This window comes from Bos indicus, chromosome 22 (genome assembly GCF_029378745.1).
Source record: "Bos indicus isolate NIAB-ARS_2022 breed Sahiwal x Tharparkar chromosome 22, NIAB-ARS_B.indTharparkar_mat_pri_1.0, whole genome shotgun sequence".
Lineage (NCBI taxonomy): Eukaryota > Metazoa > Chordata > Mammalia > Artiodactyla > Bovidae > Bos > Bos indicus.
The window spans coordinates 584,157-610,240 of record NC_091781.1 but is presented as its reverse complement, the minus strand read 5'-3'; the positions used below and the strand labels follow the sequence as shown (position 1 = coordinate 610,240).

Genomic DNA, 26,084 nt, shown 5'->3' with positions numbered 1-26,084 from the left:
TTTTTTCACTTTACAATATTGTATTGGTTCTGCCACACATCAACATGAATCTGCCACGGGCATACACGTGTTCCCCATCATGAACCCCCCCTCCCACCTCCCTTGAGTTTTAAGCCAGCTTTTTCACTCTCCTCTTTCACTTTCACCAAGAGGCTCTTTAGTTCTTCTTCTATTTCTGCCATAAGGGTGGTGTCACCTGCATATATGAGCTTATTGATATTTCTCCTGGGAATCTTAATTCTAGCTTGTGCTTCAACCAGCCTGGCATTTTGCATAATGTATTCTGCATATAAGTTAAATAAGCAGGGTGATAATATACAGCCTTAATATACTCCTTTCCCAATTTGGAACCAGTCCGTTGTTCCATGTCCAGTTCTAACTGTTGCTTCTTGACTTGCATACAGATTTCTCAGGAGGCAGGTAAGGTGGTCTGGTATTCCCATCTCTTTAAGAATTTTCCACAGTTTGTTGTGATCCACACAAAAGCTCTAGTGTAGTCAATGAAATGGAAGTAGATGTTTACCTGGAATTCTCTTGCTTTTTCTATGATCCAGTGGATGTTGGCAATTTGATTTCTGGTTCCTCTGCCTTTTCTAAATCCAGCTTGAACATCTGGAAGTTGTTAGTTCATGTACTGTTGAAGTCTGCCTTGGAGAATTTTGAGCATTACTTTGATTGCATGTAAAATGAGTGCAATTGTGTGATACTTTGAACATTCTTTGGCATTGCTTTCTTTGGGATTGGAATGAAAACTGGTCCTGTGGCCACTGCTGAGTTTCCCAAATTTGCTGGCTTATTGAGTGTAGCACTTTCACAGCATCATCTTTTAGGATTTAAAATAGCTCAGCTGGAATTCCATTACCTCCACCAGCTGTGTTCATAGTAATGCTTCCTAAGGCCCACTTGACTTCACATTCCAAGATGTCTGGCTCTAGGTGAGTGATCACAACATTGTGATTATCTGGGTCATGAAGATCTTTTTTGTACAGTTCTTCTGTGTATTCTTGCCACCTCTTCTTAATCTCTTCTGCTTCTCTTAGGTCCATATCATTTCTGTCCTTTATTGAGCCCATCTTTGCATGAAATGTTCCCTTGGTATCTCTAATTTTCTTGAAGAAACTTCTAGTCTTTCCCATTCTGTTGTTTTTCTCTCTTTCTTTGCATTGTTCACTTAGGAAGATTTTTTTTTATCTCTCCTTGCTATTCTTTGGAACTCTGCATTCAGATGGGTATATCTTTCCTTTTCTCCTTTGCCTTTTGCTTCTCTTCTTTTCTCAGCTATTTGTAAGGCCTCCTCAGACAACCATTTTGCATTTCTTTTTCTTGGGGATTTCAATCACTGCCTCCTGTACAATGTCATGAACCTCTGTCTGGACTTTATGAGGTACTTTCTTTCTGTTCCTAGTTTGCTGAGTGTTTTGATGATGAAAGTGTGTTGCATTTTGTCAAGTGCTTTTTCTGCATCAATTGAATAATCATTATTTTCCTTCATTATGCTGACATGATGTATTACTTTAATTTTTATATGCTGTGAAGTGAAGTGAAAGTCGCTCAGTTGTGTCTGACTCTTTGCGACCCCATGGGCTATACAGACCATGGAATTCTCCAGGCCAGAATACTGGAGTGGGTAGCCTTTCCCTTCTCCAGGGGATCTTCCCAACCCAGGGATCAAACCCAGGTCTCCTGCATTGTAGGTGGATTCTTTACAAGCTGAGCCACCAGGGAAGCCTGTTGAACCATCCTTAAATTCCAGGAAAAATCCAAATTGGTGTATAATCCTTTAAAATGCTGACCTCTGTTTGCTACTATTTCGTTTAGGATTTTTGCATCAACGTTGATCAAGGACAAGGGCCTATAATTTCTTTTTTCTGGTAGTGTCTTTGTCTGGCTTTGGGATCTGAATAATGCTGGCCTCACAGAATGAGTCAGGAAATGTTCCTACCTTTTTGATTTGGGGTGGGGGGTGGGGAGGATTGATATTACTTTTTCTTCAAATGTTCGGTAAAATTTACTATTGAAGCCATTAGGTCCAAGGCTGTACTTTGTTTGGAATTTTCTGATGACTGATTCAATCTCCTTACTAGTTACAGGACTACTCAAATTTTTTATTTCTTCATGATTTAGTCTTCGTAGATTTTGTTTCTAGAAAGCTGTCCTATCTAGTTTACCCATATTTTTTTGCTCTATAATTGTTTTCACATAATCCTTTTTATTTCTGTAGAATTGTTGGAATGTTTCTACTCTCAGTATGATTTTAGTAGTTTAGGCCTTATCTTTTTTTTTTTTTCTTTAAGAAAAAAAATATAGACAGTCCGCTCTTTTGATTACCATTTAAAGATAAGGAATATTTTTTCCTTCCTTTCATTTTCAACCTCTTTGTGCTTTGGGGTCTGAAATCTACGATGGAGTGAAAGTGATACAAATTCAGCAGAAACCATACTTTGAATTTCAATCTTTTTCTGGGCTAGTGGTATGTGATAAGATCTATCATGATTCTGGGTAGTGGCAGCAAACCATAACTCCCAGTTAGCACTGTGATCACAAGGATAAAGAACTGGTTCACTCACAACCATTCTGTACCCAGACAATCAATGTTTTTCAATATAGCAGTCAATAAAATACATGAGATACTCATACTTTATTATTAAATAGGCGTTGTGCTAGATGATTTTGGCCAGCTTAGGCTAGTGTACCTGTTCTGAGCACACTTAAGATAACTAGCCTAAAGCTAAGATATTCAGTAGGTTAAATGCATTTCCGACGTACACTATTTTCAATTTAAGATGGGCTTATCGGGACCCCATCATAAGTTGAGAAAGATACGTATCTGGATCTTGTTTATCCATTCTGCAATCTCAGTGTTTTGATGGACAGTTTAATCCATTTACATTTGAAGTATTTACTGACAAGGAAGGATTTACTTCTGTCATTGTGCTATTTGTTTTCTACATGCTTTACAGGTTTTTTTGGCCCTCATTTTCTGCATTTTTACTTTTTTGTGTATAGTGGCTTTTTTGAAGTGCAATGTTTTATGCTTAGTGGGTCTTTTGAAAGCAAAGTTTAATTCCTTTCTCATTTCTTTTTGTGTATTCTATAGCTAATTATTTGTGGTTAACCAAGGAGATTACATTAAACATCCTACTGTTGTCACTTTTCAGTCATCCATCAGCTCCAGGAGCCCCTGAAGATATGAACATCTGTGGATGCTCAAAGTCCTTTACGGAAAATGATGTAGTATTTGCATATAACTTATGCACATCCTCCCGTTTAAATCTTCTCTAGATTACTTATCATACCTGCTGCTAAGTCGCTTCAGTCGTGTCCGACTCTGTGCGACCCCATTAGACGGCAGCCCACCAGGCTCCCCCGTCCCTGGGATTCTCCAGGCAAGAACACTGGAGTGGGTTGCCATTTCCTTCTCAATTATCATACCTAACATCATGTAAATACTCTGTAAATAGTTGTCATCATGTGTCTAATCCAAGTTTTGCATTTTGGAATCTTCTGGAAATATTTTTGATCTACAGTTGGTTGAATCCATTGACACAGAAACTGTGGGCATAGAGGGTTCGCTGTAATTTGAATTTATACCAGCTCAGCATCAATTACTTACAAAAACTACTCCTTTAAAGTTCTGTCCCCACCCCATTCAGTGGCTGATGTCACAAAATTACATCTTCATATGTTGTCTGATCTCCAAAACATAAACTAATAATTCTTTTAAATATATTAGTTTCTTATATTATGTAGAAAAGATTTGGGAGTTAAAAAGCAACATTATAGTAATACTAGATTTATACTAATAACTTTTCTTCTTTATATATAACAGTATCTTAAGTCAAGTAGAAAACAAAAAGTAAAGTACAAATCACTGGTACATTAATATTGGCTTTATAATTTCCTAAGTACTTACTCTTATTGAGATCTTCCTTTACCCACACAGCTTTGAATAACTATTTATTGTATTTCCATTTCACCTGCAGGTCTCCCTTGAGCATTTCTTGCAGGGCAGGTCTAATGGTTATGAACTCCCTTGCTTTGATTTATCTGGGAATGATTTAATTCCTCCCTCAACCTGAAGGACAGTGTTGCCAGATATCAGATTATTGATGGACAGTTTTTATTCTTTTATTTGAATATATTGTCCCACTTCCTTCTGGCCTCCATGATTTCTAATGAGAAATCTGCTTATAATTATATTGAAGATCCCTTATTTGTGATTTTCTTCTCCTTGCTACTTTCATGATTTCTCTTTGTGCCTGGCTTTTCAAAGTTTGATTATGTGTCTTGGTGTGGATCTCTGAGTTCCTCTTACTTGGAGTGGATGCTTATATGCATGCTTTCCATCAAATTTTTGACATTTTCAGCCATTATTTCTTTAAATATTCCGTTCCTTTTTTCTCTTTTCTCCTTCTGAGACTCCCATGATGCCTATGTTGATTTGCTTGATGAGGCCCCACAGGTCTGAGGCTCTGTTCAACTTTCTCAATCTTTTTTCTTTCTGTTCCTCAGACTACATAGTTTCCATTATCTAATCTTCAAATTTCCTGATCCTTTTTCTGTCTGCTCAAATCTGCCTTTGAATCATGTAGTGAATTTTTCATTTTTGTTATTGTACTCTTCAGCTCCAGAATTTTTTGTTCATATCTTCTTAGGATTTCCATCTCTTTACTGATATTTCTATTTTGTTCACACATTTTTTTTTAAGTTCTCTCCACATCTTACTTTAGTTCTTTGAGCATCTTTAAGAGAGTTGCTTTAAAAGATTTGTCTAGAAGATGTGCCATAGGTCCAAAAAATTTATTTATTTTAATTAGAGGCTAATTACTTTACAATATTGTATTGGTTTTGCCATACATCAACATGAATCTGCCATGGGTGGCATTGAAACATGCTATAGGTCTTTTTCAGGGACAGTCTATTGATTTGATTGTTTACTTTGGATGAACCATACTTTCCTTTCTTTCTATGCATTTTTTGATCACTGGACATTTGAATTGAACAATGTGATAACTCGGGAAATCAGATTCTTCTGGAAATTACTTCCCCAGTGTTCTACTGTTTTTCATTTTTGTTTTTGCTTACTGTTTGGGTTTTTGTTGCTGTTATTGTAGGCTGTCTCTGTGCAAAGGAAAAGCCTGAGGTATAAATTTAAGGTGTTCTTTGGTCTTTTCTGAGCCTTTCCCTGGGGATGTGTAGTCACTGAGTAATTTTTTTCCCATATGAAGTTGTTTTTGAATGTTTTCATCTTTAATTTCTGGCTCCCAAGAGGGGGAAAGGTGAAAAACCAAGGGGCGTGGGGAAGGGCACCAGGCATTCACATCTCCTGGAGGTCACTTCAGCTGGAGGGAGAAGGGCTTGCAACAATGTGGCTGCCCTCTCTTTAATAAGAAGCAGCAAACAGCAACCAGAGCACAGATCCCCGATATTTGGAGGACAGGGTCCTTTTTGCTTCTGGCTCATACAAGCTGCCCCAGGATCATGTGCACAGCTGCCTCCCATGTGGCCTAGGGTCAGGGGTTAGGTAGCTGCTACTGTGCCAAGAGTTGATAAAGACCAAAATTAACTTCAGTTTGCCCTCTAAGTCTTCCCCTGGAAGTTCTAAGCCTTCAACAGACTTCTGATTACCAAAATAGTTACATCAGACAGATTCTGCCAGTACAATTTTTGTCTAGGTGAGGGAAAAGAATTCTGGTGCTTCTGATTCCACCTTCTCCCCAGAATTCTCTGCCAATCATTGCTTCTTGATGCAACTTGCACTGTTAACAGCTTGCTCTGTGGTAGACTGATGGACATGGTAGTTTACTTCTTTGACATACTGTTTAATTCAGTCTCTCAAGATTTTTGTATTTATGCTCATTAAACATGATTCAAAAGAATTTTATTTTGGTGTTCATTTCCAAGTTACAGTAGCTGTACAAAATAAATTGCTTTGTTTTTTATATAATTTCTATAATTTTTCTACATTTCTATAATTCTCTATACTTGCAGTAATTCATAAGCACTCAAATGAGCTGTTTCTTAAAAAGTTTCAAAGATACCATATGAATTTGGAGCTGAACATTAACTCTCTGCAAACTTCCTCAAACTCTTGCTTGCTTTTTGGACCACTTACATTTTCAATATTCTAATGCATCTTTGGTAATGTACATTTCTTATCTTACCAAAATTTTCCATTTCAGGTATAGTTCTTTGTCATTTTAATCTCATATGGATATGTAATGTTTTCAGTTATCATTTCATATTTTCTTTACCTAGTTTTACCAGTTAGATTTATTGGGATGGGAATGGCATTGTAATTTACTTTTGAAAATTTATTTTATGGATGTATAGACGACAGAGGATGAGATGGCTGGATGGCATCACTGACTCGATGGACGTGAGTCTGAGTGAACTCCGGGAGTTGCTGATGGACAGGGAGGCCTGATGTGCTGCGATTCATGGGGTCACAAAGAGTCGGACACGACTGAACGACTGGACTGAACTGAACTGAGTTGATTTACAATGTAGTGTTAATTTCTGCTGTACAGCAAGGTTTTCCATTCTTTTCATATCCTTTTCCATTATAGTTTATTACAGAATATTGCATATAGCTCCCTGTGCTATACAGTAGCACCCGGTGGTTTATCCGTTCTATTTAGAATAGCTTGCATCTAGAAGTCCCAAAGCCCCACTCCATCCCTTCCCCATTCACTTCCCCCTTGGGAAACACAAGTCTGTTCTCTGTCTCTGAGCCAGTTTCTGTTTTGTAGATAACTTCACTTGTGTCATATTTTAGATTCTACATACAAGTGATATCATGTGATGAATGTCTTTCTCTTTCTGACTTACTTCACTTAGTATGAGAAGTCCATCAAGGTGGCTGAAAATGACATTATTTCATTCTTTTTATGGTAGAGTAGTAGTATATATATGTACAACATCTTCTTTATCCATTCATCTGTCAGTGGACATTTAGGTTGTTTCCATGTCTTAGCTATTGTAAATAGTGCTCCTGTGAACACAGGGTACATGTATATTTTACAATTATAGTTTTTTTCTGAATATATATTGGCAATACCATTACTGTTATTGTTTTTTACAAAGCACTAACTTTGAGATCTGCAAATCAATTTTTCTCTTTGCTTTGTTTAACTTACAGTTTTTATTATGTATACCTTACTGCTTTTTATGACTTTATTTTATTAATTTCAGAACCTCTTTTAAGAAGGGGGTCAGCTAACTCGCTTTCTTTTAACAAAGATTAAGGCCATGAATTTAAGTTTGAATGCCAGCTTACTTACACTGCATATGTTTCTGTATTAACTTTTCATTGATACTTAATTCACTTGTTAATTACATTAATACTTAATTCACATTGATAATCAAACAAACACTGAAGTTTTACTATTTACCAGTCAAGGCTATGGTTTTTCCAGTGGTCATGTATGGATGCGAGAGTTGGACTATGAAGAAAGCTGAGCAACGAATAATTGATGCTTTTGAACTGTGGTATTGGAGAAGACTCCTGAGAGTCCCTTGGACAGCAAGGAGATCCAACCAGTCCATTCTGAAGAAGATTAGTCCTGGGTGTTCTTTGGAGGGAATGATGCTAAAGCTGAAGCTCCAGTACTTGGCCACCTCATGCGAAGAGTTGACTCATTGGAAAAGACTCTGATGCTGGGAGGGATTGGGGGCAGGAGGAGAAGGGGACGACAGAGGATGAGATGGCTGGATGGCATCACCGACTTGATGGACATGAGTCTGAGTGAACTCTGGGAGTTGGTGATGGACAGGGAGGCCTGGCGTGCTGCAATTCATGGGGTCGCAGAGAGTTGGACATGGACCGAGCAACTGAACTGAACTGAACTGAGCACTGTTATGAACACCTAGGACACAGCAATGATGAAAACAGAAATTCTCAAATCCTTATGGCACTTGCAGTTAAGAGAAATAAAAAATATAAAAACAAAAGTATGTAGTATGTTACTGATGACAGTGTTAAAGATAGAAATAAAGTGGGGATAAAAAGAGAAAACAGAGTACAATTTTTCACTGTTTGCAAAGGGAAGGTCTTTGGGAGGTGAAACGGGTAGAAATAAATGAAGGAGCCAAACTTGAGCAGATGTGTGGGGGAGAAGGGGTTGGAGGAGCTGCTACATGTACAGGGGGAGCAGGTGATGGAGAAGCAGCATGTGTACAGGGGGAGGAAGGTGCAAATGTAGAGGGAATCACAGTATGAAGGCATCAGCATGGCAGTCTGGAAGTTCTGAGGAAAATCACAAAGTCCATGAGCAGCGAGAGTGGAAGGAGGGCCAGGAGGACAGACAGCAGGAGACGTGGGTGAGAATGGAGCAGGCAGAGGTGAGACGCTCAGTTAGAAATGGCCTATGGCCACTCTGAGGACTTCTGATTGTGAACTGTGCTCTGACTTCTGTTTTCACTCTGGTTGCTCTTCTGGAAATCCATAGACTGAAGTAGGAGCTGGGGAAGCAGGATGACTAGTTAGGAGGTCTTCTGATCATCTCCATCAGAGGTGCAGCTCTGGAGGCAGAGCTGGTGGAAACCTCAGAAGGGCTCTGAGAAGCCGTGGAGCTGTGGTTCACCCTGATAGGAAGGTGGCGCGGGAGGTCTGGAGTGAGGGTGTGGGAGCAGGTCAGGACTTCGGGGTCTTCCCTCATCCTATACTTCATTTACTCAAGGAGTAATTTAGGGGGGTATTCTTTCATTTCCAAGTGGATTAGAAGGTGATTAATTTGCTTATTTATGTTGAATAGATTTCTTAAAACTATAAGTTTTAGTAATATTAGTAGCAGCAACCACTGCCATTCACTCTGAGGTCTCAGGCACTGTGCTAAAGCACGGTGCTGCATCATCTCACAGGCAATCACCCTAGACAGTCGCCTAAGAGCTCAGCCTCACAGTTCAGATGCTGGAGGCTTTGCAGAATGGAGTCACTTCCCAGATGTGCCACAGGCACAGGTTAGAAATGGCCCCCAGAATGTCCTAGTCCAGACACCAAGGTCTGTTGCTTCTGTTCTTGCAGACTTATTCAGATTTTATTTGTTGTGGACAATTTGATAAATTCTTTTGAATACTCCATTCACTTTTGTATTTTGAGCAGATTAATAATAATGCATTGACATTTGACAGTTTCCATCATACTTCCCTATTTCTTGAGTTTTTGTTTTACATACTTTGACGTTATTCAATATATGATGACTCAAGTTATATCCTCATTATCCAAAGTTATTTTTATCAGTATTAAAAAGATGTTCATTTTCATATATATGTTAGGACAATCATGGATAATTTCTTGGAAGATACACAAAAGACTGGTCATACTGGTCAGTCCAAGGAGGGGAGCAGGAAAGCCTGACCCTTTGCGTTTTCTCTTGCAAGGATCAGCGATCACAAAGATGCCCTTCTTTTACTGCTTCGTTGGGAGGAGGGGAAGAAGGGAGTTGAAAGCTGTCTCTGTATTAGGTACCTGGTCTTTCAGGCTGACCTGTCAGTGTTTGTAGATTATATAGCTGAAATTCTGCCAACACAAAGATGAACACCGGGGCCCTCACATCCCACAAAAAAAGGCAAACACAGCTTATCTTCACAACTGAAGCAGCCCTGTGTGTGTTTCAGCTTTGATTTGGAGGGTAAAAAACTGTCAAAACATACTTCCTACTGTTTCCATTCTCCTTCCTTTTGCATCATTTAATCAGGCCACTACCATCACTTGCCTAGAGAATCCTAAGGACAGAGGAGCCTGGTGGGCTACAGTCCGTAGGGTTGCAAAGAGTCGGACACGACTGAAGTGACTTAGCATGCACACACACACCATGACTGCAGGTTGACCGATTTAGTACAGGATTGGGGCACCAGAACAGTCAGAAAACCATCAACAAACTCACTAATGGAAAGGAAAGAAAGTATCTCCCAGTGGGAATACTCCATCTACTTCTAAGTATCTTAAAAATCAGTACCAGTCATATGAAAGGAAACCACTGTTGAGGACAGTTAACACTGCTAAACCATATTAACATCACAGATGTCATTACCAACTGTTCTCTCCGGTCTCCGCACCTGTGTCATCACACAAGGGACCACTCTGTAACAGAGGGCCCACCCTCGTCCCTAAATACAGCTTCATGCTTGTCCTGCCACAGTTCCACAGCCCTCATCTTGACTATCAATTTGAGTGCCACATAATATGCAGAAAAGAGACCGTAACACCATCATCTTTTTCTTTGTGGCCCCAAATGCTCTCCCCACATTCAGTCTCAAGAGTACAAGTTCAGGCCCTGCTCTGATCACCCTGAAATCCAGCCCTACTCTCCTCCGGGCCCATAGTTCTGCTGTAGCCAAGGTTTTACATTCTTCCCACTGTTGTAAATGTTCTCCAGTTTTATTGAAGTATTAATGACATATAACATTGCATGGCATAATGATTTGGTAATCATGTACATTGTGATTACCACAAATGAGTTATCACCCATCACCTCATAGTTAGACATTTTTTTCCTTTATGATAAGAACTTTTAAGATCTACTCTCTTACCAGCTTTCAAATATAGAGTTCCGCATGGCCACTAGGCTGTGTATGACACTGTCAGTCAGCCAGTGTTTTCTGAATGAACAAAGTCCACCTTTCCTCAATACCCAGAAGGGCATATCCAGGACCCTGCCAGGGGCGTGGGAGGCAGGAGGCTAAGCCTCTTAGGGAGCTCTAACTATCTCTGTCACACTCTGGCCACCTCTGGACATAAGACAATAACTGGGACCTCTTTTCTTTATGCAACTTCATTTTGCAGACAAGGCACAGAGGCTCAGAAGAGACAGTGCCTAGCCTAGGCCCAACAGACCTCAGTCCTTCTGGCGCCCCATCCAGCTGCCTCTCCCTGGTCCCCAGACCAGCTTCGCTGCACGCCTCTGCTCTCTATGCTGGCAAAGGCCCTAGTGAGCTGATGCAGGCCTCTGCCTTTGACCAACAGCTTCAACCTGTGTTTCTTGGTTTCTGGGTGGTCTCGAAGCCCCACCTCGTCACCTCAGCTTTCATACCTAGTTAGGCAGTTTCCTTCCCCCAAGTCCTGTTCCAACACGCAGCAGTCCACAGAACCACGGAGCGGCCAGGCCCACCCCAGCTGTGAGCATCTTGATCATGTGCAGGTCTCTGCTCTTCTGTACTCAGCCTTGTTGGGCTGGGGAGCTGGTCCTGCCAAAACGCTAGCATGTGCCCCTCTGCAGGCAGGACATGAGTGCGCCCTCCTGCAGCCCTCCAGGGCAAGAGTGCTGGTTCTTTAAAAGTTGCCTTTTGAACACAACTCTTCAGGCAGAGTTGTTGTGGTGTTGCTGTGGTATTGCTGTGGTGTTGGAGAAGACTCTTGAGAGTCTCTTGGCCTGCATGGAGATCCAACCAGTCCATCCTAAAGGAAATCAGTCCTGAATATTCATTGGAAGGATTGATACTGAAGCTGAAACGCCAATACTTTAGCCACCTGATGCAAAGAACTGACTCGTTGGAAAAGACTCTGATGCTGGGAAAGATTGAAGGCAGGAGGAGAAGGGGATGACAGAGGATGAGATGGTTGGATGGCATCACCAACTTGATGGACATGAGTTTGAGTAAGCTCAAGGAGTTGGTGACGGACAGGGAGGCCTGGCATGCTGTAGTCCATGGGGTTGCAAAGAGTCAGACACAACTGAGTGACTGAACTGACTGAACTGACTTACGGCAGAAATTCTCTGGAAGATAATCCCTGGGTATTCCCAAGCCTTTCTCAGTAAGTGAGATGATTAGAGAAGACAATTGACAAATTCAAAGAGGTCCTCAAGACCCATGGATTCCTATGCTGAGCCCAATAGAATTGACTGTTTGTTCTTTAAAAAAAAAAAAAAAGAAGAAAACTTGCCTTTTCTTCTTCATGAATAAGCACAACCCACCAGAATCCACTTCCCCTCCCCTAGATCAGCAGCAGAGGGAAAACAGAGCACCTGGCAGATGGGCAGATGTGCCCCATGCTCCCTTTGCTGATCCCATCTCCCTCCACACCCTCCAGGCTCCTCCAGGGCCTGAGTGCCTACCTCGCGCAGTCAGCGCACCCATCAGCGCAAGGCTGCCTTCCCAGTCTGGCCCCGCAGCCTGCCCTTACCACCTCCCACCCCACCAAAGCGCACAGCTGAACCCCACCCATGGGAAGAGGTGAGTCTTCAGGCCCCATTAGAGAAACTAACAGATCCTATTTTTTCATCATTATCACTGATTGTAAAAAATCAAAGTAAATTCTTCCCAAACACCCCGCTATTAACTAAGGACACAGCCCTGGATCTGGTGGTGAAAGTATGGGAACTGTATACTTCCATGGAACAAAACGAGCCTTCCTATGATGATCTGGTACATTTGGGACTGAACTTTTCATACTGTACGCATGGAGGGGGATGGTAGATCCCTGCAGACTCCCACACCAGCACCTCCCAGCAGAAGGTGAGGATACTTCCACAGGCCCCACAGGTGGCTGCATTATGAGATGGCAGTGGAGGAGAATTAACAGCCCCCATTTCTCTGAGGGCCCCAAACTGCAGGGTAGAATCGGGCCAAACTGAACTACCAGAGAAGTGGGAGACACTCTGCTGGACCTTGATCGTGACCCCCAGTCTCCCCAGGGAAAGTCAGGATTGTTGATGTGGCGTCTCTGCTGCATTAGACGCCTACGTCCGCCTTGCCTACAAAAGCAGCAGCCCTTGATGCCGAAGTTACGGGACTGACTAGAGCCACCTGGACTCTGTGGCTCAGAGGTCTCAGTGGGCAGACATGTGAAATTCTGGCAGCAAAGGAAGGTACAGGACCCTTGCTGGCTGCTCCTCAGTCTCCAGCCCTCCTGCCTTACTTCCACTTAAATATACTTACAAACTCTTAGGTTCCTTCCATCCATACAACAGATTGTGCTTCCCATTTACTTGGCTTGCCAGCATCCTGAACTTTCTCTACATACCTCTCATCACAGTCAGTGACTTTACAGTTACTTGTGCAATGACACAGTGTTCCACATATGGTTGTGAGAAGCCTACAGAGCACAGCGGGGTGAGTGAGGGCTGGAACCCAGGCTGCAGTCTGTGTCCCAGGCACCTGCAGCACCTGAGCAAGCGGGAAGTAAATATGGATTGACTGAGGCTCCAAGTGTGGCCATGGAAAATCTTTGCCCCAGGCTGACCGTTCACTCAGCTGGCAGATGTAAATCACCTTGGTGCCTGAGGCGTGAGTCCTGGCACTCAGGGCTCAGCCCAGTGGGGAGCCCAAAGTATACATAGAGATTAGAACTCACCATGATACAGGAAACCCTAAGGACTCCAACAAAAAATATTAGAGATAACAAATACAGTAAAGTGGCAGGGTACAAAATCAATACACAAGCATCATTGTTGTTTCTATACACTAACAATGAGCTAGCAGAAAGAGAAACTAAGAAAACAATCCCATTACAACAGAAAGAATACAATACCTTGGAATAAATTTAACCAAGGAGGTAAAAGGCCTATGTAAGACACTGATGAAAGAAATTGAAGATAACACAAAGAAACTGAAAGATATCCCATACTCATGGATTAGAAGAATTAACACTGTTAAAATGTCCATATTACCTAAAGCAATCCACAGATTCAATGCAATCACTATTAGAATCCTGATGACTTGGAAGCAACGTAGATGTCCATCAGCAGATGAATGGATAAGAAAGCTGTGGTACATATACACAGTGGAGTATTACTCAGCCAATTAAAAAGAATACATTTGAATCAGTTCTGATGAGGTGGATGAAACTGGAGCCTATTATACAGAATGAAGTAAGCCAGAAAGAAAAACACCAATACAGTATACTAACACATATATATGGAATTTAGAAAGATGGTAACAATAACCGTGTATATGAGACAGCAAAAGAGACACTGATGTACAGAACAGTCTTTTGGACTCTGTGGGAGAGGGAGAGGGTGGGATGATTTGGGAGAATGGCATTGAAATATGTATAATATCATATATGGAACGAGTCGCCAGTCCAGGTTCAATGCACGATACTTGATGCTTGGGGCTGGTGCACTGGGACGACCCAGAGGGATGGTAAGGGGAGGGAGGAGGGAGGAGGGTTCAGGATGGGGAACACATGTATACCTGTGGCGGATTCATTTTGATATTTGGCAAAACCAATACAATATTGTAAAGTTTAAAAATAAAATAAAATTTAAAAATAAATTTAAAAAAAGAACAAAAAATTCTAAAATTTATATGAAACCCAAAGACCCCAAATAGCCAAAGCAATCCTGACAAAAAAAGGAACAAAGCTAGAGGTGTATCACATGCCCCCTGATTTCAAATGATACTACAAAGCTATAAGAATCAAAAGAGCATGGTACTAGCAGAAAAACACACACAGAGATCAGTGGAATGGAATTAAGAGCTCAGAGATAAACTCACACAGACATAAACAATTAATTTACAAAAAAGAGATGAAAAACATGCAGTGAAGAAAGGATAGTCTCTTCAACAAATGGAGTTGGGAAAACTGAACAGCCACATGCAAAAGAATCACACTAGACTACTATCATATACCGCACACAAAAATTTACTCAAATGGATTAAAGACTTGATTGTAAGACCTGAAAACATAAAATTTCTAGAAGAAAATATGGACAGTAAGCTCTTTGTCACCAGTCTTAGCACTATCTTTTTGGACATGTCTCCTTAGGCAAGGGAAACCAAAGCAAAGACACACAAACACACGGTGAAGGAAACCACTGTCAAACAAAAAGGCAACCTTCTGAATGGGAGAAAATATTTGCAAATCATATATCTGATAAGGGTTAATATTCAGGATACAAAGAATTCTTACAACTCAACAACAAAAACCCAAACAACCTGATTAAAAATAGGCAGAGGATCTGAATAGACATTTTCCCAAAGAAGGTATCTAGATGGCCAACAGGGACATGAAAAGGAGCTCAACACCACTGACCACCAAGGAATGCAAATAAAACCATAATGAGCTATCACCTCACACCTGTCAGAGTGGCTATTGCCAAAGATAAGAAACAACAAGTGTCTACACTTGTTGACAAGGATGTGGAAAAAAGAGAAGCCCATGCACTATCTTAAGCAGGAGAATAACATGACCTATGTGCTTCTTTTGTCCCCAGAGAACTTTCTAGTGGCAACATGGAAGACAGAGAAGAACTGGCAGAGACTAGTGACTGGAAAATTTTTAGTAGGCATTGCTCAGGGGTGAGGTAAGAGTCTGAATGAAGGAAGACTTGTAGGGTCGATGACATTTTTATTATAGGGGGACTGAGGACTCCAGTCAGAAAGACGTGTGGACTACAATGCAGAAAAGAGGTGGGGCCGAGGAGAGAGGGTGACAGAGGCTGCAGGGCCTCCGTGTTGAAACACTGAAAGGCTGAGGACATTCAGTGGGAGCTGTGTGCCCTAGACCAGCCCAGGCCTGACACCATAGGCCAAGCACACACAGCACCTTGCATCTCTGGCCATATGGGACGCTCAAAATCCATGTTATGAAGGTACAAGAAAAAGGAAATTCATTAGTCTTTTACCCAGTTCTCTGATCTATTGTCTGCTTCTTGAAAAAAGAAATCAAAGCACTCAAAAGTCAGACTAATCTTGATAAACTTTAGGTTTGGCCTCTCATTTTAAGTGAAACTTTTCACTTTGCCATACGTTGGAGCAGATCTGAAGCTATACAAACATTTCCAAATAGGAAAGAATAAAAATCCACTTATGCATGAAAAGTGGTACTAACCTTGAGAGAAAGTTTAAGGTACAACAACCTCTGAACTGTTGTGAAAAATACATATTCAGATTTTTAGTAACATTTTAAACAATAATAAAGGTGATTTTTTTAAAATCCCAGAGAGTATCTGGTGGAATAAAACTATAAAAGAACAGATCAGCAAATGACCATCCCCATATCTTTGTCTAAAGCACAGAGAGAGAGAGCTCTTGTCACACTCAGTCTCCAACTTCTTTTTCCTTTGAGGTTTGTTCGACATACAAAAAGGTGAACATATTTAATGTCTACAACTTGATAACTTTAGAAATAAAAATACACTGTGAAGCCATCACCACAATGTATGCCATAAACCTATGGATACCATGAGGGGAAGTGGGATGTGGGGTGGATTGGGAGACTGGGATTGCCACCGCTATGCATGGAACAGATACTAGTGAATAGTGCAGGAACTCTACAGGATGCTCTGCGGTCACCTAGATGGAAAGGAAATCCAGAAGGGAGAGGATATGTGTATACATATGGCTGATTCACTTTGTTGTAAAACAGAAACAAGGCTGTCAAGCGACCATCCTTCAATGGGGGAAAAAAGATCTCCACTTTTAGCAAATTTGTGAGTATATGATAGTGTCATTAACTACAGGCCTCACTCTGGGCAGCAGACCTTATGACTGATGTTATAGGACTGAAATTCTGTAAAAACCCAAGCAGAACTTGCTCCTAGACCTCTGACTCCCTCTACAGTGTATGAGGAATAGAGAAACCCTTCCCCTCACCCTCAAGGCCCCAGGGAAGCCATGCAACCCCCAGCCCACCACGTGGCGAAAGACAGGAGCTCCAGGAGCATGACCTCCCCAGGCCTGCAGAGCCCCACAAACCCCCTCCTGAAATGGAATGTCAAGACAAGGAACGGGGCCTGTGTCCCCAGGGAAACCGGAATTCACCCACTACAGTATGTCTGAGTTTAGATAGTTAGAGCAGTGTTTTATAAGAATTAAGAAACCACAAATTCTTTTTGACATTGGGGCACCACTCTGGGTAATGTTCCATAAATAGGCCAAATGTAACTTGTGGAAAAAGTCTATAGCAGCACAATTAACAGGTACTCGTGATACTACTAATAAATGCACAGTACATGCTTACTGAGTGAAGGAATAAAAAGCAAAACAAAGAAAACAAATGATCAGTAATGACAGACTACTTTTCACTTTCCTGCACTGGAGAAGGAAATGGCAACCCACTCCAGTGTTCTTGCCTGGAGAATCCCAGGGACGGCAGAGCCTGGTGGGCTGCCGTCTATGGGGTCGCACAGAGTCAGACACGACTGAAGCGACTTAGCAGCAGCAACATGATTAATGGGCTTCCCTGGTGGCTCAGACAGTAAAGAATCTGCCTGCAATGCAGGAGACCCAGGTTTGATTCCTGGGTCAGGAAGATCCCCTGGAGAAGGGCATAGAAATCGACTCCAATATTCCTGCCTGGAGAATTCCATGGTCAGTGGAGTCTGGTGGGCTACAGTCTATGGGGTTTGCAGAGTCAGACATGACTGAGCAACTAACACACACACACACAACATGATTAATATTTAGTCCAGAAGCATTAAGAATGGCAAGAATATTACACTTTCTACATAAAAATATGTGAAATAATTTTTTAGAAAAAAAAGAAAATAATGTGCATATATGAACCACATATGCATGTCTATGTGCATGCTCAGTTGTGTCTGACTTTGTGACCCCAAGGACTGTAGCCCATGAGGCTCCTCTGTCCATGGGATTCTCCAGGCAAGAATACTGGAGTGGGCTGCTATTCCCTCCTCCAGGGGACCTTCCCAACCCAGGGATCTAGCTGGTATCAACTGTGTCTCTTGTATTGCAGGCAGATTCTTTACCACTGAAACCTGGGAAGCCCCCATGGACTGCATAATTGTGCATAAAAGATGCACCAATAATAAGGTAAGAATATGAGGTGATAGACATATAATACAACAGACAATGAATTTCTTATTAGCACAAATGCATCAGAACTTAAATGAATAAATGTGGCCTGAATTTTTCTTCCAGCATAGTCCATGGCGGTGCTTTTATCAAATGCTTACAGAGGACATGTAAACTGGAAGGAGGACAGACAAGGGCAGAGGGCTTGGCTGACCTGGAGTGGGGTTTTGGGGCTGCCTGGTGTAGGACACGTTGAATGCCGGCTCCTCAATCAGCGGTGGTGGGTACATGCGCCTCCGGATGAAGAAGCCGGCTCCACAGCAGAAGAGCACACCCATCATCAGGAGGAACCTGGGCGAGAGCACAGGGTGAGGCCTGGGCAGACGGCAGGGCTCCCCTGGCTGGTTCTACCCAAGCGCTCTCCCCGGGAATGGTCCCAGTGGAGGAACCAGGGAGACACCTGGCATCAGAGCTCTGGGGGCCCCTGGATGGAGGCGACTAGCATGGAGAAGCTCTCAAAGTGAACATTTTGCCTCAAAAGCTCCAAATGGCCATTGACCTCAAAGGGCTGGTACAGTTCTTCCCTGTCCATGGCCCTGACTTCAACCCAACATTTAGTCAAAACAGAAGATGCCTTTTCAATCCTGCTTGAAGACTACTGCTGGTTCTCACTGTCCTCCCCACCCCCTGCCACCCCGCCCCGCCCCCCTGCAGTTTTCTTTTCTGTTAAAGCAAGAAGAGGAAGCATGGGATCCTTTCTAACAGTTTTCTCTCCATTATTATATGAACATCTATAAAATTTTTTAAAAGTGCCCTTTCTAGAGCACATCTTAATTTTAGAGAAACTATAGGAATAGAGAAAATACAATTCATTTTAAAAGCTGTTTTTAAATCTCTAGGTTCTAAGTATAGCTGGACCTTTTATTGTGACCCCACAGTCTAATGGACAAGAGCTGACTCCTTGAAGGATCGGATGTTTGTTGAAATCATCTGAGGATTCTCAGTGACTATTGGATCACTAGCATTCAATAAAAAATGAACGAATGGCACTTCCCATCTCACTTCAGCATTCACCTAGTTTTTCTAGCAACAGGGGAAATCATTTGAAGCAGGACCAAGTTGACTGTTCCACACAGCCATAGCTGAGAAACTTGTCCATCTCTAAACTGATATGATGATGGGGACTCACAGAACCTGTCAGAACCTCAAACAACACACACATTCTTGTGAAGGATGCACACACAGCCGAGCTGGCCATGTCATGGTCAAAGGCACCTGTCCACACATGAATGCAATTTAAGGAAAGAGTAGACAATAAAGCCTTTGAGAATATAAACATGATATTAAGAGTTAATCAATAAGTATTGACCAGATACCTTGGAACGTTGAGAAGGAACAAAGATCAGGGGCACCAGACAGGAAATGATTCAGAAGAGGACTGAAATCGTGGTTTTCTAATCTTTCATATAATTCATTATTAATTCAACAAAATTTCTGAAGCATCTGCCAGGCTCCCAGCACCAATCTTTGCATTATAAGGAGTAAGACAGGTGGGGCCTCACCTTCACTGAACTTGAGTTGTCATAGGGGAGGAGGACAGTAAACAACAAAGCAACAAAATTACTTATTTACAACTCTGATAGTGCCAAGAAAGAAGAGGAAGGGTGCATCATAGGTTGGGGAGAAGAATGCATATAACAGCCGTGTTCATCATTTCAAGGGTGCAATTCAGTGCAACAAGAGGTTTAAAGAGGGTATCTGCCAGACTAAGGGAGATCACAAAAGCTTCTTTTCCTTCAAAGCAACATCTGAGCTGAATTCTGAATGATGGAAAGAGACAAATTGAAGAGAAGTGAAGATGTTTCTGGGTAGAAAGGAATTGCATAGGTGCGCCAACAGGAAAAGTTGGGTGGGCGAGAGGCCTGAGGAGGACAGCTATGAGCTGCAGATGGGGAAGGGGTTAGAGGGGTGCAGTCCTGGGGAGCAGGAAAAATCCAAATAGTGCAAAACAAAGCCCCCACTCCCAAGTCAGAAGCTGGAATCTAAGATGGACAACTTCGTCTGGACTCCATGAGAGTCCTACATTCAACCCTGGGTCCAACTGTAAATATCTGAGCAGAAATGCAAGGCACACAGAGGTGACTGTGCATAAGGTTTTACACCCCTGCTCACTCCCAAAGGTCCAGGCTCCCGGTGTTGGACATGCAGAAGCCATGAGAGATTTTGGTCTCTTCCATGAGATAACCCAAAATGATAGTTTTGGCTTATTTGTCAAACGGAAAGGGCTTCCCTGATGGCTCAGTTCGTAAAGAATCTGCCTGCAGTGCAGGAGACCTTGGTTCATTTCAAATGGAATACACGTTTTTCTGGACAAATATAAGCGATATGCACCTCACAGTGTGGACTGCTGGAGAGCAAATAGGTGCAAGCAAGTAAGAGCACAGTCACGGGGTAGGAGGCCCACTCCTGGCTCCTGGGGCAGTCATCATCACACTTGTTCCTTATTGAAACAGCAGTCTGAGAAGAGAGGGGCAGGGGAATGAGTTTCTGGTAACAAAGAGGAAAGGGGGGGTCAAGGTAAGAAAAGCAATTCTCGAAGTTCTCTTTCATTGCTGAGCAGGTATGGGGAGCATTCCTGGGATTAAGAGAGGAAGTTTGTGTCTTTTTATCATTAAAAGTAATCTGGCTTCTTCAGTTTGTTTTTTAGTCTCTTCCTGCCTTCCTCCCCAGCAGTTTTCAGGTCTCAGGCAGCAGCAGAGCCTCCCTGGGCCCGCATCCCCCAACTCTGCAGGAGCCCCACAGCAGGCAGCACTTACCTGCCAGACTGCACTGTGTCACAGTGTGCTTTTCAACTCTACAGCTTTCCAAATCCTGGGGCCTACATTAGACTACCCTAGGTAAGGATTACTTAAGATATTAGAGTTGACTTCCAAAAGCATTCTCTGCCAAAACCTCTGTGCTATGCTAAGGAACCCCAAATCCTCCAAAGTCAAGGGGAGCCAGGTTGGAGAACAGCCCTCCACTCGCTCCATGCCCAGATCCCTCCTCCCAACCTCCTACCTCTCCCCCCAAACTTCCCCCCAACACCAGCTCCCCACCATCCCTCTCTCACCAGGTCCATTCTTAGGGCCCTGGCCCTAAAATGTGCAGGTCCGTTTGCCAGGAGGGCCCTCTTCTCTGAGACCCAGACAGAAGCCATGAGCTTTCCCCAACTTTTCTGTCATCAGAAGTTGCATGCTTTGTTTCCAGAACACTGGCTTAAAATTCTCCATGTGTTTAGACATCTGTTCTAGGAACCCAGCTGCCATAGGGCCTCTCCACAGGACCCTGGTACATAACAGACACATTACCGAGAGAAGGAACATATGGAGTGAAAACCAAGCGCCCTCAAACTTCAGCTGGGACTTGCATCTCAGGGTGTTCTCTGGCTGTCTCCCTGGTTTTGTTGTTGTTCATTCGCTCAATCGTGTCCCTGTAGGTTGCAGCACGACAGGCCTCCCTGTCCTGAAGGAAATAGTGAACTACCTCCCAGACTTTGCTCAAACTCATGTCCATTGAATCGGTGATGCCATCCATCCATCTCATCCCTTGTCATCCTCTTCTCCTCCTGCCCTCAATCCTTCCCAGCTTTAGGGTCTTTTCCAGCGAGTTGGAGCTTCAGCCTCAGCATCAGTCCTTCCAATGAATGTTCAGGGTTGATTTCCTTTATGATTGACTGTTTTGATCTCCTTGCAGTCCAAGGGACTCTCAAGAGTCTTCTCCAGCACCACTGTTCGAAAGCATCAGTTCTTCAGCACTCAGCCTTCTTTATGGTTCAACTCTCACTTCTGTACATGACTACTGGAAAGACCATAGCTTTGATTATATGGACCTTTGTTGGTGAAGTGATGTCTCTGCTCTTTAATACACTGTCTAGGTTTGTCACAGCTTTTCTTCCAAGGAGCAAGCATCTTTTAATTTGATAGCTGCAGTCACCGTCTGCAGTGATTTTGGAGCCAAGAAAATAAAGTATGTCACTGTTTCCATTGTTTCCCCATCTATTTGCCACGAAGTGATAGGACCAGATGCCAGATGCCTTTGTTTTTTGAATGCTGAGTTTCAAGCCAGCATTTCCCCTGGTTTAGAAGCTGGTATCAGAATCTCAACCCAAAGAACTAGACCAAACCTCCTGGTATCTGGCATCCCGAGCGTGGAGACATGCCTTCCTTCCACGGCGCTCATGAGATGCCTCTGTATAGGGGCCCATTGGCTTGCTGAGGTGCCCTGACCCTGACAAGGGACACTGGCAAACAGCTCGGAAGCACCAGCTGCCAGTTCAGAGGACGCTTCCAGGAAAGGTCAACAGAAGCTGCTCTGGCAGCCAGGCCTGCAGAGTTCTCCTGGACTCTCAACTTTTCCTTCTTTCTAATCACATAAGACCTAGACTTTGACAAGTTTTCTCCTCTTGGCAGCATTTTCACAGCTTCATCATCATTCTCTGGTGCTTCAGGCCAATGTGAAGCACTGCTGATCCCTTACGGGACCCTTAGCCACAAGTTCCGAGGGAACACGTGGGTGACGCCAGGCAAAGCTCTGAAATGCCAGAGGTGTTTACATTCCAAAAGTCTCAGGCTAAAAGATTTTTTCTTCTACTATATTTTGAGGTGCTAGCAGCCAGAAGGTGGGGAGAAGCCAGTGACAGCCTGGCACCATTCAGGGCCCCACATGACAGCTGAGTCCAGCCCCCAAATGGCCAAGGCCTGGCCACAAGGCAGTGATGGTCAAATGAAGAGGCTCTCCCATTACAGAAAGCGGCATGTGGAGTCCCCGATGGTGCTGGTTTCCCTAATCAAATATTAGGAACAGTTATCAGGAGGCCAATAGAAAAATCTCACAAAAAAGCCAAGTGGCTCCTGCCACGGGGTCAGGAAAGGCCTGTCTTCAGACATTCCTTATGTCTAAAGGCATTCCTTACAGGCATCCTCTGAGGACAGCAACTCACAGGAGGTTCCTCACCTTACTGGAAACTCTGCACCCATCCTTCCAGGACTCTGTCAGCTTTACTCCCTCATTCTCTCCTGAGCTACAATCTTACAGATGCCGGATGGCTCTTTCAAGTTCCTCCAGTGGATCTGGAAGATGGGCAAGGATGTAGGCTGTCTTGAAAGTTAGGATTCAGCTGACACAAAATAAATATGGAAGATTTCCAGGCAGCAAAAACTCTATAGCAAGATCTGCCGATTCTCCAATTAAGACAGGCAGCCTCAATCCATTTCAGACATTGGTGGAAGAGCTGCTGAAGGCTGAAGCTGCTGTACAGTCCAGCTTCCCAAAGAATAACTCTTCTTTCCCAGCCACAAGCCTGAGGAAACAGGGATGAGCTTTCTGCAAACTCTGGGAGCAGAAGCACTTGATACAAAGCCAGCCCAAACTTATCTGCTTGCTTGATAGGCCACCCGGAGACCACGACCTCAGGTGGAGGTGATGTCACCCTGGCTGAGACTGACTGGGCAGAGCCCTGGGGAAGGGGGGAGCATCTGAGACCTGGAAGAGTCATGACCTACCAAAAGTACCACAGCCTCTGTATGGAGAGGGCCCGCACACAGCACCTGGAGCCACAGCAGTCCTCGTAAGGGCGGCATCTGTGGGAGAGAGGGCACAGGCTGTCAGCTTCCTGCAGAAGAAGGGCTGGACCAATTGGGAGGTCCAGGCAGATTTCAGTGTGAAGGACAGAACTGCCACCACTGCATTTTATGAAACTAGCAGAGCTGTGGTGGCCCAAATAGTAGGCGCTGAGAGGGACAGTGTCATTCAAAGCATCTGTTTGCTACACATCCCGGTGGGCAGAATCACAGTGGTTTCCTTCTGGGGAGGCCCTATAACTGGATGAGCAAAGACCTGCATGAAACCAGAGGGGAGCATCAGCACCGTGCAGATGCTGGGCAGTGCTGACCAAGTCAGAAGTTGGGGACCTGCATCAACAAGGCCAGAGAGCTGAAGTGCAGAGGTCATGAAGCTGGACAAGTTCTGTGCTTTAGTCCTGGTCTTACCACTTACCGGCTGCAAGACTGCTAGCAAGTTACTCAACATCTATGAGCCTGTTTCCCCATAAGCAAAAGGCATGGGAGGGCAGGGCCTCCTTATAGCACTGCTTTAAGTCTGAAGGCCTCACCCTCACCTAAAGTGCTGACAAGGGCCACGGCTGCTCACACCTGTCCTGCCCCCTTGATGCTGCAGTCATGGTGCTCAGCGCCCTTCCTCCCTGAGTAGAGCCCTGAGAAAGGCCCTCACTCTCCAAGGACAGGCCCAGCACAGGGCCAAGGTTCCCAGGGGTCAGCTCGGACTCCTCCAATATCCCCACTCTTCCCCAGACCCGCTTTCTTTAAGAAAAGAGAGAAGCGATGAAAGCTTCTGCACTTTGGCTTTTATAGACACACTTTCACTACAGCAGTTTCAGTCCAAGTGGCAGTGGGTTGGGTGTGTGTTGAGGGGTAAGGCTGTTTCTCAATAATATTAAATGATCACAGAATTATGATATATCAAGTTCCTGCCAATTTTCTAATTAAAAAAAAAAGTAGTTGGGAGAAATACACAATTTGATCCAAGACTTTGGACACTGAATTTTTAGGTAATTACAGTACAAATTGACTTGCTTTATGTAGAAAAATATGTAGAAAATAGCTCCCTATAAAATATTAGCTAAGATGGAGTATTATGAGTTATAACGGAACCCCACACATTTGAGCTGTAGTGCTGTTTCTCCCTGGTTGGCTCCCGGGGCTTCGAGCTCTTTAAACATTCAGCACCCAATCACTGCTATATCCTCTATCATTTCAAGGATAAACTGAGCAGAGAGACCCCCACCAAACCATGCCATCACACACACACACACACACACACACACACACACACGCCCATTCCTCCTATAGACCACAAACATGAACTTCTGTCTACTAGGTAGAAATTCTTGATTTTGATGGGATGCTCCTACATGCTGGAGCATAAGCTAAAATCTGTTTAGCTTCTTTTATCCAACCAACAGCTAGCAGAGCACCAAAATATGTGCTTAAAAACACTACTGGTTCTCACAACCCAGGCATCCAACACAGAGTCACCGAGCTGCCACTCTGAACTCAGCCTGTGCTGGGTCTGGGGGGAGCCATAAAAACCCTAACAGAAGGACATGCGGGAGCTTTCTTTCTAGAAGAAGGGGACAAACAACAAGCAAGAGAAACATGAATGGGGTTAGATGGCAGTAAGTTCCACATGGTGAAAACTAAAGTAGAAGCTGGCAAGTTGAAAGCAGTGGGAAGGAGTGGTGGATGATACAATGTAAAACCAGGCATTCAAGGATGATTCACTGACAGGGTGACATCTGAACACAGACCACACAGACATCCAGCCTGGCTGTGACGTGAACTGCACGAGGGCCTCAGTGTTAGGAGAGGATCGCTGGCCCCAGGGCTGCGAGCCCTCCAGCTGCAGTGTGGAGAGGAGGCTAAGCACAGCGAGGAAGACAAAAGGAAACGCTGGGGGCAGGCCAGCCAGGGACTAGGCCAGGGTTGGATGGGCACTGCACGAATAGCATCATCTGCTGATACTACACAGAGCACCATCCACAGTGACTCCTTGGGTGTGTGTGTGTGTGTGTGTGTGTGTGTGTGTAGGGAGGGGGGCACTCAAAGGAGATAAAGGGCTTCTGCCTTCCAGAGTACGTGGAATTCCGACAATTAATTGTACACACAGAGATGGGACCATTTTTGACCACGAATTTGCAAAGACAAGAGTCCTTAGCAACTAAGTTAGATCCAAAGATAAATGTGATGATGTGGTAGAGAGAATTCAAAGACAGCCCCAAGATGCCTGCCCCTCTAGAATGCACAGACTGCATGATTTCCTCCCCTTGAGTGTGGCAGGTCCTGTGACTATGATGGGACCGTCACTCCCATGATTATGAAACATTAAATAAAGTAGTATGTTATGTAAGACAGCTGTAGCAGACCAGGGGGGCCTCTGTGGCTTTGAAGAAGAGACCACTAAGGGTGGTCTCCAAGAGCTGAATGTGACCCCCAGCCAACCAACAAGGAAACTGGGACTTCAGTCCTACAACATGAATGCTGTCAACTACTGAATGAATTTACAAGAGGACACAAGCTCCAAAAGAGAGCACAACCCAGCCACCCCTTGGTTTCAGCTTTGTGATATCCAGGAGCAAAGGACCCCTCAATGCTGTGTCCAGACTTGTGATCTATAGGAACTGTAAGAAAATAAACACAAATGGTTTCAATCTGCTCACTTGGCAGTGACTAATGACTAAGCAACAGAGAACTTACACAAACGAGAACAAAGGTTATATGCTTTGGTCACATCTTACATTCAAGATGCCAGGTCAGTGCCTCACAACT

At 43.6% G+C, this 26,084-nt stretch overlaps 1 protein-coding gene across 1 annotated transcript in view; it reads right to left on the bottom strand.

Moving 5' to 3' along the window:
* VOPP1 (VOPP1 WW domain binding protein) overlaps positions 1–26,084 on the bottom strand; it is a 175,207-nt gene that overhangs the window by 15,895 nt on the left and 133,228 nt on the right. Inside the window, exons 3-4 of the mRNA XM_019984914.2 lie at positions 23,244–23,321; positions 17,915–18,051 (exon numbers count right to left, since the gene is read on the bottom strand). Of these exons, the coding sequence (XP_019840473.1) occupies positions 17,915–18,051; positions 23,244–23,321 (215 nt within the window). The remainder of the gene's footprint in view (positions 1–17,914; positions 18,052–23,243; positions 23,322–26,084) is intronic.